Below are 19,857 nucleotides of genomic sequence, written 5' to 3'. Positions count from 1 at the left end.
GGGCATCTTTGGTGTCCCATCTTTTCTATTTATGAGTGGTAGTAGGTGTTGGAGCTTGTTTAAACACCTCGCCCTGGAGTGGCAAGTGCAATAACTACTGTGAGACGGGCATCATCACAATGTTAATAAAACCAAATAGAAACTTGGTCACTAGTAAATTTCCAACCATAAAAGTCCAAAGAGAGTAGTTGTAGCCATCAAATTTGTTCTCTTGAGATGAGACCCTAAATACATCTCCTGCATTTTGTGCCATTACTTCATGTGTTTGGGTAACACACACAATGTCTTTATTGATTTTGCCAAATTTCCCTTGGGCACCACACAGCTGCAAATTGCCTTTTCCCAGCAGTTGATTGTAGAAAAGTCATGTATGGAGAGAAATCGATAGCTAAAAGCAAAATTGACAAGTAGATTTGTTCTCTCTAAGGTTAAATGTCCTAATTCGTGTTTAACTTGCAAAAAGTCCCAAATTTGCAAAAAATGTTTAGGTACAATAGGTACAACTGATATACAAATTTTGTAGGTATAGATAGTCGCATACCCATTATGCAGGTACAGACATGGAAATATGAGCGGTACGGAAAGTACATACAATTTTCAAGTATGGCGCCATGTGAGGGTGTACGGTCAAGTATTAGAAACATGCAAGGGTGTAGTACGGACATGTATAAGTGTTGCATGGGTGTACGATGTACAAAAAAATTGGTCTCAAACAAGGCAAGATAAACCTTGGACTCTCATACCTTTGTTAGGTTAGGCTTAACCTAATGTGCAGGAATGGGAATAAAAAACTAAAGAGAGAGAGAGAGAGAGAGAAGGTAGAGAGATAAGGTTTATGTGTACACAAACACAAACCACAAGTACAAGGCATAAGGTTGGTCAGATCTCTTTGTGAGAACAAGAGGTAGAAGAAGAGGGAAGAGACTCTTCTTTTTCTTTTACTTTAGGGTCTTCTCAAAACTTTCAAGTGAGGATCTCTAAGAACAAGAAGTAAAGAAGAAGAGGAAGAGAATTGTCTTCTTCTTTTTCTTCTCACTATAATAGATTTTTCTTACATGTAGGGTGTTCTTAAAACTTTCAAGCAAGCCTCTTCTCACATAGGAGTTTGCTTAACATTATTTGTGGTAAGAGTCTACTCCTCTCCTCTTACTCATATATTAATAGAACCCTTGCATGTATTGAAATTTTGTAATCTTTTCTATGTTTACATGCCTAAAGCTCATAATGCATAAGAGAGATTTTATGCTTAATGCATTTATCAGAGGTACTACTACATAGACTCTTAAGCATTATGCATAAGAGCTTATGTGTTAGCTCTTGGTTCAGGTGGGATGGCTTCTACAGCATGCCTTGTAGATTGTCTACTAGGTCTATTTCCTTGTGACAATAATCATTAAAGATGTAGTGTATCTAGACTTGTAGAGATGGTCGTAAAGCCTCTTGCTCTTAAGAATGATCATGAATCGGTCTATAAGTGATAAGTCACCTAGCCTTTTGCACGGACTCCTCTTGTTTTAAGGTAAACATGCGCTCTATAGGGCTCCATTATTTGAAAATCCCACAATAAATCTCAAGACCTTATAATTGGCCTTTTCAAGTGGGTTTAGTGCCCTCACCACTAGCTTGCTTTGCCTTGTGGTCAAAGTCCAAATGAGTAGATTTTGGTGAGATATCAATTCTTTTCATAGCTTCCTAAACTTCTAAGTACGGATGTTGAGCTCCATAAAATTCGGTCATCATCCTTGAGATGTGGATTAGCTTTGTTTTTCCCAAATTTTAGCCTTGGTGGGGAGTTTGAAGAGGTATAATTTGATGCACTATAGTCAACTAGATTATCATTTCAAACAATTAGTCTGCACCTAAGTCCTAGGCACCCTGTTAGTGGCAAATATGTTCAAGTGAAGAGCTTACCTTAGCCTTGTTGAATCATGTCATTTGATACTTTACCATAGAGCTATGAAATGCAACTTTCCTTGTGGTGCACTAGCTTGTCCATCACATCCTCGCTCCTTTTTTGTCACACCAAAATGCTCCTTTACTAAGGGCTTGAAGATAGAGCTTCCTTTACCTACATGGAGTCAAGAAGAAGATAGCATTTGTGATGATTCTCTCTCATAAGAAGTGGTTTTGCACACGTGGGACTTTCAACGTGAATTTGTAGCAACAAGGCTTCATGAGCTTTATGCATGGAGAAGGGTATGGTATAGTGAACGGATCTTGCTCGTCTACGTTAACATTGATCAATAGCACCAAACTCGAGATATCTCATGAAAATGGAGTGTGTTTATGTAATACAGCTTTGTAAAGAAGAGATTATGGATGAGGATAAGAAAGCAATACATGAGAGTAGCTAGAAAATCCCAAATAGATCTAGATTTTTTTTTGAAATTTTGCTTGAGAGACTTAGGGATCATAAACATTTCTACAATTTAGAGAATTTTTAGACAACTCTTAGTAAATTTTTTAGTTCACGAAGAGATATCTGAGTCATACTGCTTTGGCCAAAATATTTCTGATAATTAAAAACTTTCAGATTTTTAGGATCAAGTACATCAATAATGAGTTTGGTCTCAATGGGGAGCTTAATAGGAAGCTCTTTTAAATTTTCTCTTAAAAAAATACAATATAGCAGAGAGTTAAATACAAACTTCTAATAAATAATACTTTTACAAGACAAAATGATTTTAGATCCAATGACTATGAATTTAGAGGCATATAAAGTTTAACTAATTTAGCCACTATGGGATGCAATCTTGTTTCTAATTGGTCAACTAATCTAATTCTAAATATGGTCTCATATTGATGGGTCAATATTACCTCTGTCACACAAGAGAGTGCTTCGTCATGATATCTCATGCAGGTGTGTTGCAATAATCCCTCATGCAGGTGTGTTGCTTCGTCATGATATCTCATGCAGGTGTGTTGCAATAATCCCTCATTTTGTCTTTGCAAATCTGCTAACTCCCCCATGGATTCTTTAACATGGTTTTGAACCTTAGAGAGGTTGTACTCCATCAAGGCATATGATAATGCCACACTTTCCTCTTTAGATTATTCGCAACACCATATTTTTCACTCCTAACATCCGTTTCTGTCAAATCATGGAGCATCAAGATATCATTCGGGGGAACATCGTAGAAGATTATCCAATAGTGAACTGATGAATAATTTCTTATTCGTTTCTACTACCTGAAATTTAAGTTATCATCTGTAAAAGTATTTATATTAGATCATACTCGTATTATTAAAAGACTATAAAACTTATTATTTTTAACATTATTATCAATTTCAAATTTCATTTTGTAGTAACTCATCAATTTAAGGTTAAGACTCTCCTACTTTGATATCAATAATTAGTTTAAATTTTATTTTATGATGTCAAGTTTTTTATTTGAATAGTTGTTTTTCGAATCAATTGTGATTCCAAGTTTAAAATAGAATTTAGATGTTTTTCTCTCTTTCATAAATATTTGACTTATGTGGGAGGAGGAGCCACACACGTCGGGGGGGGGGGGGGGGGAGATTGCCCCCAATGCTTTTGTTCTTGTGTTAAGTATATTCTTCTTCTTATATTATAATATGGTGTGTTGATTTAAGGTGTGAAATCTTTAATTTTTAGAATTACAAGCTCACATAATTAAGGTGATAAGCTCATGTTTCAACTTGAATCAAATGTAGAGTCGTCGACAAACCCCCATATAGTCTCTCTAAGGTGGAAAAGGATGAAGTTGCAAGGCAAATCAAAGAACTCTTGAATATGAGATGGATTGAACCAAGTAAATTACGCTTCACTCATAATTTCGGTGAAGAAGCTTCACGACGACGGTAGGCCAATTCTATGTTGGAAGGATTTGAAGAGCTTTTAGGTGAATATCATGAGTGATATTCACCTAAAAGAAGCTTCATTGTAGCCCAATTCTATGTTGGAAGGACTTAAAGAGCTTTTAAGTGAATATCATGAATGGTATTGATACCAAATGGAAGCTTATTTTCTTACTAGAAATTATTGTTATGATAGTTTTAGAGGCCCATAAGTGGAAGATTTTAGTTCTCAAGCAAGAAATCTTGCATGGATCTTACATATGGATATGGGGAGCCATTTGGGATTTGATTTAAGAGCATATAATGTAGTTTTTGGATGTCTCAAAGACATTGTGCTCTCATGGATAGATTTGGAGCCATGTGCATTGAGCCACTACGTGTTATATATAGGGCTTACATGGTCATGGGAGTTGCATTCCATCTTGTGGGTTGAATATTCATGGATTTGAGGATGAAATCAATGGGTTGAATATTCATGGTTTCAAGGATGTAACCAATGGGAGGGGATGGTTTGTAACATGGTTACTCTTGATTTGTATATACTTATATGGGCAAAAGGCCATGGGACATTAATAATGGATATGGACATAGAGTTAAGGGCTAAGGCTACAAAGGTAATGTAATGTGTAATTAGGGCTTAAGTATAAAAGGACGAAACCAACGGGATGTTAGAAAACATGGGTATCTCTCTCTCTCTCTCTCTCTCTCTCTCTCTCTCTCTCTCTCTCTCTCTCTCTCTCTCACACACACACACACACACACACACATCCGTGGTCACAATGAACAAGGAGAAAAAGGAGACAATCTTTAATGAGAACAAATCCTACATGTGAGCCTCCAAAGGTCTTAACTCTATTGTAAAAAGTGTAGAGCCTTAATCACACCCTTCCCTAAAGAGAACCATTAATCATACTAATCACCTCTAACTCAATCTCCTAATCAAACTCAGATTCCTCTAATATGATCCTAGAGGCTCTAATACCAACTCGACTTTTAGGGTCAAACCAAATGCAAAATGCCATGATTAATAAGGTGATAATAAATGCTTAATCAAGAAATTATAACCAAGGTAATAAGCTTAAAATCAACACAACATCTTTATTACTCTCACACCTCAATGGGTTTCCAAATACATCAATTTATAGGTTCTCGCAAGAGCATCTAAATCCATAATCCACACCACAAACCACTCCACCTTTCCTAAAGTCTCTAGTAGTAGCTAGGGAGGATCAAACCAATTGCAAAATGCCATGATTAATTAAGGTGATAATTAATGCTTAATCAAGAAATTATAACCAAGGTGAGATAAGCTTAAAATCAACACAACATCTTTATTACTCTCACACCAAATACCTCAATTTATAGGTTCTCACAAGAGCATCTAGATCCATAATCCACACCACAAATCACTCCACCTTTCTTGAAGTCTCTAGTATTAGCTAGGGAGGAATGCCATGATTAATTAAGGTGATAATTAATCCTTAATTAAGAAATTATAGCCAACGTGATAAGCTTAAAATCAACACAAGGTCTTTATTACTCTCGGGTGGAAGCATGTTAACGTGCTACACTTTTTTGTGTTTGGGACAGGTACTAATTAGCATGACTTTATATAATGATATTATTAGATCCAAAGATGACCCCCACAATGCAAAATTTTCTATCATGCTATACATCATTGGAAAGCTCTTGATTATGTATAATCTCTGAAAAATCCTAATTTTATTTACAAAAAATTTACAACATGCCCATTTTTTATGTTAATACTACTAAAAAGCACTCCTAAAAACCTAAAAAAGCATAGCACGTTAACGTGCTTCCACCCTCTCACACCTCAATGGGTTTTCAAATACATCAATTTATAGGTTCTCACAAGAGCATCTAGATCCATAATTCACACCACAAAAGCAATCCACATTTCCAACACAAGATCTTTATTAACTCACATTCCCTATAGTAGCTAAGGATGATCTTTATTACTCACATTCCCTGGTAGCCAGGGATGATCAAACCAAACGCAAAATGCCAAGATTACTTAAGGTGATAATTAATGCTTAATCAAGAAATTATAACCAAGGTAATAAGCTTAAAATCAACACAAGATACTTATTGCTCTCACACCTCAATGGGTTTCCAAATACATCAATTTATAGGTTCTCACAAGAGCATCTAGGTCCATAATCCACACCACAAATCACTCCACCTTTCCTAAAGTCTCTAGTATTAGCTAGGGAGGATCAAACAAAATGCAAAATAATATGATTATTAATTAAGGTGATAATTAATACTTAATTAATAAATTATATCCAAGGTGATAAGCTTAAAACCAACACAAGATCTTTATTACTCTCACACCTCAGTAGGTTTCCAAATACATCAATTTATAGGTTCTCACGAGAGCATCTAGATCCATAATCCACACCACAAATCAATCCACATTTCCAACACAAGATCTTTATTACTCACATTCCCTAGTAGGTAGGGAGGATCAAACCAAATGCAAAATGCCATGATTAAATAAGGTGATAGTTAATGCTTAATCAAGAAATTATAACCAAGGTGTTAAGCTTAAAATCAACACAATATCTTTATTACTCACATCTTAGTGGGTTTCCAAATACATCAATTTATAGGTTCTCAAGAGCATCTAGATCCATAATCCACACCACAAATCACTCCACCTTTCTTGAAGTCTCTAGTATTAGCTGGCGAGGATCAAACCAAATGAAAAATGCCATGATTATTAATTAAGGTGATAATTAATACTTAATTAATAAATTATAAGGTCCATAATCTACACCACAAATCACTCCGCCTTTCCTAAAGTCTCTATGCTTGATTCTATTTTCCTTGAATCTCTCCACACACCACGTGGCACCCATGTGGATAATGACATGATCATTGCTTACATAATATGAAACTTAATCATTTTCACCATTTTACATCAACCAAAATAACCTTTTGGATCTTCACATAATAATACACATGTACATACTAAGAGTTATGCCCCCCCTTCATCTATACAAGATCACTTCTTTTTAACACAACAATTTAGAAAATTGGTATGGATTATATGTCTATACATATAATAATCCATACCAAGCTAGAAAATTCTCTTCACTCTTGGTATGGATTCTATTTCCATGCATATAATAATCCATACCAAGCTAGAAAATTCTCTCCACTTTCGGTATTGAGTATATGTATGCACATACATGCCAAAATTATTGTATACACTTTAGGGGTGACCATCCAAATGTGGTCCAATGCCCAGTAGGTCCCGTGTTAGAAATGAGATGGTAGAATCTTATGGCCTATGGATGTTATATGGTTTGAGATAGATTAAGATAGGTTTGATACATTGCTAAATAGGTTACATGCAATTTTAGACAAAGCTAGGCGTACTTGTGAGATTTTTTCAATTTGATGATAAGATATACCAACACTTCTCTTCGATTTCTATTTTGAGTCGGACTCATATTAGATGTGCTACTAAACTCGTGAGATTTTTCTAATTTGACAACTAATTTTGACAGTAATATATACCAAAACTCCTCTTAAAATCCTATTTTGAGTGGGATCTAAATTACGGTTTATGAAGTTAGAGAGCATTCTTATGAGGGAAACACCTAAAAGTGTGGTGGCTTTGCATTAGGTTAGGAACAAAGGACAGGATCAAATAAAATTCCATACCAAAAATTAAACATATGGTGTCAAGGGACGAAAGCTGATCCCTAAAACCCCTCTACAATACCACTTGCTAGTAGCGCTTAGCCGCCTCCATCAACACGCACTTGATCAAAGCCCATTTATTAGTGAGAAATTGGGCCTTGATAATCCCCCCCCCAAACACCCAAAAAAGCCAACAATTTTATTCGTACAAATGAGGTGCTAACCTAGGAGATGCAAAGGCTTCAAGAGGGTTTTCAAGGACCATTAGTCCATAAGCTGTCTTGAGATGCGTTTCAATCCTTGCTGGGGACCAATCGAAGCCTTGGATTAATCTTGCTACGCCAAGGAGGAGCACATTTGAACCCAAGGTTGCACCAGGGCAGCCCCTTCTCCCAGCTCCGAAGGGCACAATCCTCAGCTCGGAGTCATTTAATTCAACATTCTCGTTGCGGAAGCGCTCTGGGACGAACTCATTCGATCTCTCCCAAACCTTAGGGTTTCTTCCCAGAGCGTAGGTGTTGATCAGAACCATCGTGTCTTTGGGGACGTGGTAGCCAGCAACTTCTGTGTCTTCCAAGGAAACATGGGGTATGAGGAAAGCCCCCACTGGGTGCAGCCTGAACACCTCCTTCACCACTGCCTTGAGGTAGTGCAAGCTTGATAGATCGCTCTCTTCCACCACCCTCTCCATGCCCACCACCCTGTCTATCTCATCCCTCACCACCTTCATTGCTTCTGGGTGCTGCAGTAGCTCCGCCATTGTCCACTCACTCGTTGACGATGAGGTATCTATCCCCGCTGCCTCCAAATCCTGCACCACAGCCTACATGATTAATACACCATGCTCATGATGCTGCTACTAGCTCTCAGAATATGATCAGGATCTAACCACTACGTTACAGTAAAGATTGCACTTCGAACCCTAAGTCCGTTTCACTTCGTGACCTCCACCGTGCTAGTTCACGGCGTGAAAGGGGTTTGTCAACACATGATCCACACGCATGCCTGATTATACTAAACAAGATTATACTAAGATTACCCCCAATCAGACGCGAAGGTTTAAGGGCACTCTGAAAGCTTACAACGAGGATTGCTTTGATGGTGCTTTGGTCGAGATGCTCCTCTCCATTCTCTCCCGGAAGTGACAGCAAATGGTCCACAAAGTTTGCATGTGTCTCACCAACCAGACCTTGAGCGCGCCTCTGGCGATGCTCATCGATGACAGCATTCAAGATCTCATCAACTCGACCCATGATCTTGCGCATGGCTCTCTCATGCCCTTGGAGATCAAAGAACCTCAAGAAGGGGACATAGTCACCAATATTGAAGGCATGAAGCAGGGCGAAAGCAGCAGAGATTAAGGCCTGATGTTCGGCAGCTTCTTTAGGGCCGGGGTTGCCAATGCCAAAGAAGCGTTTGCCAAGGATCATGCGGGAGAGGGTGTTGCTGGAGAGGGCGCCGAAGGTATCTCTGAGGTTGATCGCTTGGTTGGACTGAGAGCAAGCAAGCACTTCCTTGACCATGTGCTGGGCCTCCTGCATTCTGCCTTGGCGGAAGTATTCGAGTCTTGCAGGGCTGAGCAGCTCGAACAGGCAGAGTCTTCTCATTTTGCGCCAGTGGACGCCGTAGGGCGACAAGGCGATGTCCTGGCCGCCGTACGTGAAATGCTCGGAGGCTATGTTTTGGACGCGCGACGCAAACACATGGTCCTGCTTCTTCAGAAACTCCGTCACCAGCTTCGGATCGTCTGTCACCACCGTCCCCACACACCCTAGCCTCAAATACACCAACGAACCATACTTCTCTGTCAGCCTCCTCATCCCTTCGTGTGGTACCGCCCCCAATTGTAGCAGATTTCCCAATACTGGCCATGGCCTTGGCCCTGGTGGTAGCCGCTTCGACCCGCCACCTTTCCTCGTGAGCCGCACAGCACTGAAGGTGAATACAGCTAGCAGCAACACAGCTGCTGTAAGTGGTAGCTTAGCAAGGCACAGATACAAATCATGCGCCGAACACCAAGCTTTGGCTGCTTGGAAGATGATATCCATTGGAGAGACAGAGAGACTGGGGCCGCGGGAGGAACAACACAACAGCTTCAGTACACCATAATCCACAAGAGAAAAATGAAAATAAAAAAATCACAGCATGAACACAACACAAGAGAGAGACCTCGACATTCGCAATGCGATACCTCGAAAGGAGAGAGTTCCGCAAGCAGTACAGAGAATTACGTTTAAAGAAAACACTAATAACCCTTTTAGTGGGAGACACCAAGTCAACAACTACATTTAATGTAACTTGGCCGTGGAGTCCACGTGGTCTGAGCTCACACACTTCTCATAAATGCACATTAAATGCTGTTCGGCTAGTCGGCAGAAGCTAGCCTTTTTTTTTCAATAAAGGCATTTTTATTATTGAAGAAGAAAATCGTGACAAGTTACAAAAGTCGGGCTCACATCATATAGCGGTCAAGGCCAGTTGGGGGAAAACTTGCTTACCTTGGAAGCATCTCCTCATTGGGGAACCCATAGGCTGCTCTACTGAACTATGGACAGTATTAAGAACAGAAATCCTCTGGTTCTTCTGGATTGAAAGACTAGCGGCCCTACACAACGGTGATACCCGGAATACCTGCTCCCTCAAAAGTCTCCTTATCATTGTAGGGGAGAGGTTCTACTTGAGGAAGATCACTGACATTGAGGCCAGAATTTCAAAACTAGTAGGCCCTATTGGAAGCACTCCAAAGAATGTCATAGATAAGGTCAAGATTCTTCAGCTTCAAGAGAAGAGAGAATATCTTGTAAACGTGGATCTAAGCTATGTGATGAAGCTCCAATACCTCTAGAGCCTAAGATAGAGACCCAGAGGGTCATTGCTCTTTGCTGATTGCCTAGGATAGTGAGAGAAGTCTCGGCCTGAAGAAGCTAGCCTTTTTAGAGGCTGCCCCCATAGGGCCTCCTGAGTAGAGGGTAGGCACTCTTCCCCATATGCAAGAACATGCCCCCCATAGCCATCACCCAGTCGCAACTCTAGGCTCTATAGTGCAAGGGTGGAGGGCTTTCACCCCCTACCTCACCTCCATAATTTTGTAGCCGGTAATACCTGCTTTTATTCAAAGCTTTGGATCCACCTCGTGTCCCCCTCCTCTCTATGCTCTCTGAGCTCGCCTGCTGTTAAGGTCTTCCCCCGGAGAGGGGGGAGCTCTACCTCAAGATGTCCTTACAGGACATTGTTTTGCTCGGCTCCAACCCCCCAACCCTAGCCCTTAGAGAGGGAGCAGGCCCCTCATCGCTGGTATTACAACAAGCACCTACTGTGCCCCCCCATGTCAGTTACCATTTTCCACCAGAAATAGGGCATATGCCCTCTCCTCTACCTCTGCATCAAAAGGACTGTGCGGAGCCTCGGGGATTGGAAGGTAGCAAGGGCCATGTCAAGGCAGAAGTGCTTCACCACAACCCGTCCCGGCCCATTTCGGTTCACCTATATCTTTTGCGGATGCTGTTTGTCAACAGAAAACTGATCGCCCTTTATCAGGTCATGTTCCTCTTTCAATTCCCCTTATGAATGATGTTAATCCAAAGGTAAATCTCTCCCATAACCCTGTCTTTGAAGAAGGGTTTTCTGATGGAGAGGTTGATGATGATGGTGCTGTCATCTCTGATGATGATGAGCTAGCTGCATGGTAGGAACGCTTGTCCTCACACATGCTTATCGCCCTCTGTCACATGGGGCTAGACCCCATGTTGACACATTAAAGTATTGGATCAAGGTTAACTGGGAATAGAGGGGTATAAGGGTTGCTTCAGTCCAACATCTGCCTACTAATGCGTACTACATGTTTCATTTTGAGGATTCTGAAAGTGCCACCGCTATCATCAACAGTGGACAATGGATTATAAGGAATACACTATTGTCTTTTTTCAGATGGTTTGAAAGTTTTGACCCTAAGGGGCCTAAGCCAACAAAAATCCCAGTGTGGGTTGAGTTAACTGACATGCCGGCTAAGTTCTCCCTCTGGGCCAAAAGGATTGGAGGTGCTGTTGGTAAAGTGTTAGGGCAGAAGCCCTTCCAGGTGGTTAACCCTCAATGGGCTTACCAGATGCTCATTGAGGTGGATATGGCTAAATCTTTAAAGGAAAAAGTTCCTCTTAAAAACAGGAAAGGGCAGGTCATATATGAACAATGTTTAACTTATAAAAATTTGCCCAATGCGTGCTTTAATTGTAATAAACAAGGACACATGATTAGGGATTGCCCTGATCTACAAAAGCCCACTGATAATTCTAAGGCTCCAAACAAGGATGAGAACTTTGTGGTTCCCCAAAAAAAACACGTTTCTAAGAATAAAAATCACAAAGCAAATTGGCATATTCCCGCCAATAGATTTGCTCCTCTCTTGGAAGAAGTCCAAGAGATTTGCTCCTCTCTTGGAAGAAGTCCAAGATGTGTATGTTGGGAAAAGTGAAAGTCATACTTTGGATAATCCCAATCAAGACAAAGAGCCTCAAAATGTAGAAAAGGCAGCTCATTTAGGGGAGGAACAAGATTCTCCTGGAATGAATGCCCAAAAGGATAGAGTTTTCTACAGCCAAGAACAAGACTCTCCTATGGAATCAGATGAGGACTTCATAGATAAAACTCAACACATTGATAATGAGTTTAAATCTCAGTTGGAAGCAGAAGATGTAGCAATGATGAAAAGAATGTCCCTTTCCCCGGCTAAACAACCTGAGGAGGGAGGTTTCTCTCCCCTTCCTTTAAGTGCTAAGATGAAGAGGAAAAAGGAAAACGTCCAAGAGGCTTTGAGAACCTCTATGTCCACTGGGAAACCCTTCAAATCTAGTAAAAAATGAATCATATAAACATGCTCTCTTTCAATTGTAAGGGGCTCACTAACCTTGAAAGGGTAGTAGCCATTAAAACAGATGGATTAGGGACATGCCTCATGATTTTGACTTTCTGAATCTTCAAGAGATTAAAGTTGGGGGAACCCAGCTTCATCATAATCTGCAAAGAATCTCAAAGAACGCTCAATAGGTTTTTTACTAATCATACTACAGGCAAAGGTGGGTCTACAGTAGGCATCCACAAAAAGTGCGAACATTCCATTCAGGATGCTTGGTCTGATGATCTGCACAATTGGACAGCTGTTCGATTAGGGAATCCTTTTAACTTTACAGTTGTTTCTATATACGCTTCTTGCTTGGCTAGCATGAGGGCTGCCTCTTGGCATTCTGTTAAGCAGATTGAGGGTCCCATTTTGATGGTGGGTGATTTTAACATGGTTGAATGGTTGAATGGCAAGATGATAGAAGTAGATTTCTGGGAAGAACAGTTAGTGGTCTTGAGAAGGCTAAATGGAAACTTCTTCAGATAGGAAAGGACCTCACACACCTCTCCCCTAAAACAGGGTTCACCTGGTCTAACCTTCAAAGAGGTCACTATCATGGGGCTGCGAGACTAGACAGACTCTATGCCTCTAGAAGTCTGGTGGATATGTTCAGAATGTCAAGTGCTTTACAGACACTTCCCTCAACATCTCAGACCACTTACCCTTGATTTGCAAACTTTCGGTGGGCCAGGCTAAAGGTAGGGCAGGATGGCCTCACTTGGACCCACCACTGTTCCTACTGCCGTGTGTGCAACAAGAGATAAAAGGATGCATCTCAGATGTCTTCAAACAAGGTGTTTCCCCCTCCAAGGGATGGGGTCAGTAGGGTGCATACTATTTGCAAGGACTATAAGCTGAAAGCATACAGATTAGGAAACAGATTCAAGATCTCTCTCAAACTAACAAGGGGATGATTGATCCATAAACTAATTGATTTGAGGAACCAGCTTAGACTTGAGGAACTGCTTGCTGCTAAGACTACTATGCTTTGGTATAGAGAAGCTTGGGCTGGAAAAATTGACACCCCCCACCCTAAGATGTTTTCTTTACTCAAAAGGATATCTTCTTCCTCTGGTTAGGATACCTAATGGCCAGGTTGCTACTACTGAAGAGAAAAACCTTCAAGTCATGAAGGGCCATTTTCTTAAGTTGTTTTCCATTGTCTCCACTCCCACTCCAGAAATTATCTCAACTAGAGCCAAAATTGCTCTCACTAGGAAAAAAATGGTTAATTCCTTGTTGGATATGAAATTAGATGTCCCCCTTCTAAGGATGAGGTGAAGGATGCCATCACTCACCTCAAAAAGGGGAAATCTCCTGGGGAAGATGGGATCCCTAATGAATTCTTCCATGCCTTCAAAGAGGATCTCACCCCACACATCTTAAACATATGGAAAGAAGCTATGAGAAGGGGTTTCCTTGCTCATAAAACCAATGTGGGTGTGATAAAACTTATTCTTAAAAAAGGGGAGAAGGAAGACTTGGGGAATTGGAGACCATAACATGTCTCTCATCTCTTTACAAAGTCTTTGCCCACATTCTGACTAGGAGAATAAGCCCCTACATGGATTCCTGGATCTTGAAAGAGCAAAAAGGTTTTATTAAGGGGAGGTATATCCTAGATGCTATCATAAGTCTTTGGGAGGGCATGGAGCATGCTGAAAACTCTAGCCAAAACTACATTAGACTTTATAAGGTTTACAAAGAACATAAATTCTTTTGTGTAAAAAAAACAAACTCCACCTGAGCTTTTCAAAAGCTTTGTTCTCCACGCTCTCCAAGACTTGATGACCTTGCTCTGATACCAATGTTAAAAGTCCTTGTTGATGAAGGGCTCCCAAATCTTGACTTGTTTATTATGCTTGGCTCAATTTCCTTATATACATGTTTGTTATGCTTGGCTCAATTGCCTTATATACATGTTTACAAAAAAGAAAATATCTTTTCTAAAAAAAAATATAGAAGGTTTTCCTATTTTACACTTGCTACAAAAAATGACAGGGCCCAGTGGCATTACACATTTTAGGCACTAGTGAGCGCCAAAAAAAAAAAAGAAACAGACTACCCATATTAATGCCAAATTAGTTGTTCCATATTTCCACATAAATTTGTAAACTGAAAAGTGATGGGGCATCCCGTTATTGGGCTCCCTGCCCATCGAGATTGGCCTGTGCATACTTCACGACTAGAGCCACCCCTGCATATCTTCCACCTGCAACAAAATAGAGGTGCCAGGTTGTCAGCATTCAGCGTCCTTAACCACCCTACTTACTCCACACACACAACAACAACCATTTTGATACTTCAAATATTCTCTCATTTAATACTGACAATCCAAACATGCTTCAGGCAACCAATCAAACTACAGAAGCTGGATTTACACAAATCAACGGTGTAAGCACACTTACATACTTTCTACCATCAGATTTAGAGTATGCGATTTACAATACAACTTACTATTTAGGATTCCCTCTATTGTTGTAGAGAATAGCTTACCAACAATTCCCACTTCATATTAATGTCCTACGCCAAGCCCCCCTGTGAGTGCAAAAGATATCTATCTGAGAGACACCCAAAGATTGCTAACATTCTCTGTGCAAATGTACTACTTCATAAGAATGGAGATCGTGTGTGCTGTTGTCGGGGAGTGCATGTAAGACCGACCTTCTTGTGCAAGGCCCTAAGGCAAAATCCCTCTCCTTCCACAACTCCACTTACCACTGCAAACAAACCATGCCTTTCTCCACCCCCAATCTCATACAAAGCCTCCCTTGCTACAACGCTTAAGCTGGCTTCTTCAGAACTGCAACTATGTACTAAATATCCTGCACCTTCACACAAGATTAGAATGTTCCACCACCAAAAAGGAAGTTCTCAGTGAAGTAATATGAGAATCTCCTGGGCCAATATCAGTAGAGCAAGCAAGCATATAGCTCAAGTGATGTATTAATGTTAAATATAATTCATTGTTTATATTTTATATGTATCTTATAAAGCAAATGACCTTACAATGTTAACAATATTCCATCCGATGTAAGCATGATTAGGATGGCAAAGAAAGCAACTAGATCATCTAAGCGATCAAAAGGAAGATTCTGTCCAGTACAACGCTCCCAAGCATTGGCCCCACCTTCTCCTACATTACCATCAAGAGCTAGTACCAACCAATCAACACCTCAACAAGCAACAACAGAGCCTCCATCTAAACAACCAAGGCCTAAAAAGAGGAGCAAATAGTGGGGGGAAGAGGACATGGCCAAAGCCCTTGTAGCACATGAAGGTGAACTATCCTTAAGGAAGTGTTCCTTACAGTTCAGAATGAATACAATAGCCATAAGCAACTAGGAAGTAGGTAGAACTTGCAAGAAAAAGAAATGCCCGCCCACGATGCTGACTACAGAGGAGGAGGATGATCTACTTGAATGGTGCTTCAAAAAAATAGATGTAGGTCATGGAGTGTCAGTGATAGATGTCAAGTTGAAAGTGGCAGAACTTTGCCAAACTAGGCACGCATTATTCACCGAAGGTATACTAGGGAAGAGCTGGTGGAATGGGTTTCGTAAGAGGCACCCCAATCTTGTCTTTTGGGTGAGTGAGCCCTTGGAACATTCTATGGCAGTCAATTTTTGACCTGAAATTGTGTCAAGCTTGCATGAGAATCTAAAGAAGCTATATAAAGAGCACCACTATCCCCCAACCAACATTTGGAACGTGGATGAAACTGGATTTCGCGAATCAAGGGATAAGGGCATGAGGGTCTTGGCAAGGAAAGGATCCAAGGCAGTTTATGGATTGACAACCGACTCTTGGGAATGGATGACAATTCTATGTTGTGTCAATGCAGAGGGTCGGTCCATTCCAGGATACTATATCTTCAAGGGTCAAAGACTTGGGGGAAACTATGTGCAAGATTGTAAAGAAGGTGTTGTGATGGCCATGCAAAAGAAGGCCTAGATGACTGGTCAGCTATTTCATGCATGGCTTGATCATTTCATGCATGGCTTGATCATTTTCATGATGTTATCAAAGGCACTATAGGCTTTGCAAACATGCACATACTCATCTTGGATGGCCATGGAAGTCATGTATCAGTAGCCGTTGTGGAGAAGGCATGTCAATGGGGGGTTGACATATTAACTTTGCCAGATCATACATCCCATAAGCTACAACCTCTAGAGATGTTATAGTCTTCAGGTCATTGAAGACACATTTACAAAGAAAGAGCAATATGGCAGCATAGGACCAAGAGTAGACAAGCAAGCAAATAACATCGAAGGCTTTCAAGTTGTCATGCACCGAGGAGAACATTAGAGCTGGTTTCAGGGCCACAGGGATATGGCCTCTTAACCCGCAAGCGGTGCAGTTTGATGGTGCAATTTGTAATCACCTTAACATTGTGCATCCATTAGCGGTTGGACAGCCTTGAAGATGACTTATCTCAAGTGCCAAGCACTCTCATGGGAACCGAGATAGAAGGGCAAGCTATAGAAGCACTAACATCAATGGTGAATGAAGAGCCAATTGCCATAAATGGAGATTGCATGCAGGTTGCAATACCTACGGCCACAGATGATGCTATAAGGACATTAGATATTCTATGGGTACCAACAATAGAGGTTTGTGTATGGAGAGCTCCACGGGAGGCATTCGTTGATTAAACTAATAGCCTGATTCTCACATCAAGTCAGTACATAGAAACAGAAGAGGATTGAGAAAGAGAGAAAGAGACAAGAGAATCTTGTTGCTCAGAGGAACGCAAAAGGAAAAGGGAAGCTAGACAGGAACAAAGAGTTGTCAAGATGGCGTGGGATGCTCAGCAACAAGGATTTGAGAAGATGGCATGGGATGCTCAGCAAGGATTTGAGAAGAGGCTATAAGCAGTTCTATGGGAGGGTGCAGCCTGCATAGGGTTTCAGCCTATGCCTCTACATGTTGATGGGCTACACCATCGCATGGCACGAATAACCCGTATATAAAAGTTGTGGGGAAGCTCAAGGCACCATTGTTGGCCTGCCACCATCGAAATGGGCTGCCTAGGTGATGTTATCTTATGTTATGCCCCTTTTTGGTACAATCATGCCCCTGTTTGTTTATGTAATGCCCCATCTTAGTTAAATAATAATTCCACACATTGAACACTATGAGTCATCTTTTGACATGTGGGAAACACTTTTAAGCATGTTTGAAAGTGTGTCAAAGTCTTGCAAGATACAACTCAAAGGAGCATACAAAAGAACTTGTTAGTGTTTGATTATGTTACAAATGTCAAAAGTATATGTGATCAATTAGCCATCATTGGTGATCCAATTGAAGATGAAGAGATGGTAGAGATACACTTTAGAGATCTTAGGAGAGATTTTGTTCAAAACATCTATCTTTTTTTTGAGATAGGTTCTTGAACTTTGAGATATTTGTGGCAACGATGATTCTTGAAGAGGAAATACTTGGGGGAAGTGAATCAAAAGAAGATTGGAGTGATGATGAAAGCACTATGTATATCAGTGATGGAAAAGCCAGAGGAAGAGGTTGAGGACAAGGACATTAAGGCCAAAGAGGTGGTGACTTCTGAAGAGGACAAGGTAATAAGATCCATGAGGACACCATAGATAGGGGGAGTCAAAGAAACACTCAAGGAGGATGAGGTGGAAAAGATAATCCTCAAATCAAGGAGGCTATAATAGTGAGAAGAGGATAAAACAACAAAGATGCTTGCAACTATTGTGGCAAGATGGGACATTAGGCTTAATAAGATTACTATTTAAAGCAAAGAGACATTAGGCTTAATAAGATTACTATTTAAAGCAAAGAGACATTAGGAATGACACTTTAAAGAAAGGGAATTACGCCTCGACGGAAGGAGAGAGAAAAGAAGAAGATAAACACAACTTGTTTGCTATGCATCATCAGTCAATGGTAGAGTCCTTAGAAAAGAAAAATGGTACATAGATTCCACATGTGCAAATCACATAATTGCCAAGAGAAGACTTGTTTTCATCAAAACAAGAAGTGCAGATGATACACCACATTATGCTACTCACATTGGGATTATACCTTTGGAGATTCTTGAAGGAGGAGTTTAACATTTAAGAAATGTTCTTTATGTTCCAAGTATTACAAAGAACTTGGTGCCAGTTGTTATGGATAGATTGTGGAGCAAAATATATAAGTAACAATGAATCTAGTTGGGTGTGCTATGGAAGAATAACACACTTAAAGTTCTAGCAAGAGGTGAAAAATTGGAAGGATGATTAACCTTCATTGATGATGACTATTCAAGGAAGGTTTGGATATATTTTTTGAAAGCTAAAAGCGAAGCTTTTGATCAGTTTCAACAATTCAAAATAGTGATGGAGGAGGAGAGTATATGTCATGGGAATTTGACAAATACTTCTAGTAACAAGGTATCAAAAGGTAGTTAACTCACTGCAAAGGAATGGAGTGGCAAAAAGGAAGAATCGACATATTTGGCAAGAGCCATGTTATATGAGAAAAGTATACCATACTACTATCAGGTAGAGACATGTAATCATGAAATTTTCTTGATTAAGCAATCTCCAACATAGATTGATCTAAACATAACTCCGAAAGAGAAGTTCACAGGACAAAAGCCTAATGTGGAGCCTAATGTAGCAAGCTTAAAGAGATTTGGATGGTTATGTTGTCCCCATATGTCAGATGAGTTACGAACAAAGCTTGAGCCAAAAGCTTTGAAATGTGTGATCATTAGAATTGATTTACGAAAGCGTGTCTATAAATGCTGTGATCCTACAAACAAAAAGATGTATGCTAGCATAGATGTTGACTTTGATGAGATGCATGGATAGTATAATAAAGCATGAAGAGATTGACGTCAGATATGAGCAAAGTGAGGCTCAATGTTTACACAAAGAAGAAAAAGCAAAGAAAGTGGATGGTATGACAAGTGTGAAGAGAAGTGAGGCTCAACATTTACACAAAGAAGAAGATGTCTCCATGGAAAGTAGGTCTTTGCACCATCATTAGTGAACTAAGAACTAGTGGTAATCAAGAAGTGATTTCTCGAATCAATCAAGGGAGTGAAGATGTTAAATAAATTCAACCTCGAAGGTCTATCAGGATATTGCATCCGGATTAAGGGTTGACCTATGACTCTTTTATAATTAACATTATGCGTATATGACAAAGGTGATAGAATTGGAAGAACCAAAAAGGTTGACCTATGACTCTTTTATCGTCAAACATTATGCTTATATGACAAAGGTAATAGAATTGGAAGAACCAAAAAGGTTTGAGGATGCTATACAACCATACAAAGATGACATGAAGGTCATTGGATGCAAATGGGTTTATAAGATTAAATACATCTCGGATGGAAGTGTAAACAGGTAGAAGGCAAGACTTGATACCAAGAATATGCACAAACTTATGAAGGAGAGTATGAAGAAACTTTCTTATCCGTTTCAATGATGGCAACGGTGAGAACCATCATT

At 40.1% G+C, this 19,857-nt stretch overlaps 1 protein-coding gene and 1 pseudogene across 2 annotated transcripts; one reads left to right on the top strand and one right to left on the bottom strand.

The window, feature by feature from the left end:
* Window positions 1–7,467: 7,467 nt before the first annotated feature.
* LOC147605840 (cytochrome P450 703A2-like) lies at window positions 7,468–9,732 on the bottom strand. Of its 2 annotated transcripts, none has more exons than XM_086792835.1 (3): window positions 9,664–9,732; window positions 8,577–9,558; window positions 7,468–8,305 (listed from the first exon to the last, which is right to left on the bottom strand). In XM_086792835.1, the coding sequence occupies exons 1-3, from the start codon at window positions 9,669–9,671 to the stop codon at window positions 7,694–7,696; spliced, it is 1,602 nt and encodes a 533-aa protein (XP_086648961.1). In that variant the 5' UTR covers window positions 9,672–9,732; the 3' UTR covers window positions 7,468–7,693. The 2 variants fall into 2 exon arrangements, with proteins under 2 accessions (XP_086648961.1, XP_086648962.1); XM_086792836.1 differs by having other exon boundaries at window positions 9,686–9,732.
* A 6,406-nt stretch (window positions 9,733–16,138) lies between these two features.
* Window positions 16,139–16,814, top strand: LOC147605839 (MFS-type transporter clz9-like; annotated as a pseudogene).
* Window positions 16,815–19,857: the final 3,043 nt, after the last annotated feature.

This window comes from Cibotium barometz, chromosome 58 (genome assembly GCF_041138505.1).
Source record: "Cibotium barometz isolate CiBa-2024 chromosome 58, ASM4113850v1, whole genome shotgun sequence".
NCBI classification, from domain to species: Eukaryota; Viridiplantae; Streptophyta; class Polypodiopsida; order Cyatheales; family Cibotiaceae; genus Cibotium; species Cibotium barometz.
The sequence above is the reverse complement of the archived record's forward strand: the minus strand, read 5'-3'. Positions and strand labels throughout refer to the sequence as shown.

What these genes read in the sequence shown, in the direction of transcription:
- LOC147605840 (XM_086792835.1), bottom strand. An exon ending in CCATCAAAGCAATCCTCGTT is followed by an intron (nt 8,306 to 8,576) that starts GTAAGCTTTCAG and finishes GCTGTGGTGCAG; the next exon opens with GATTTGGAGGCAGCGGGGAT.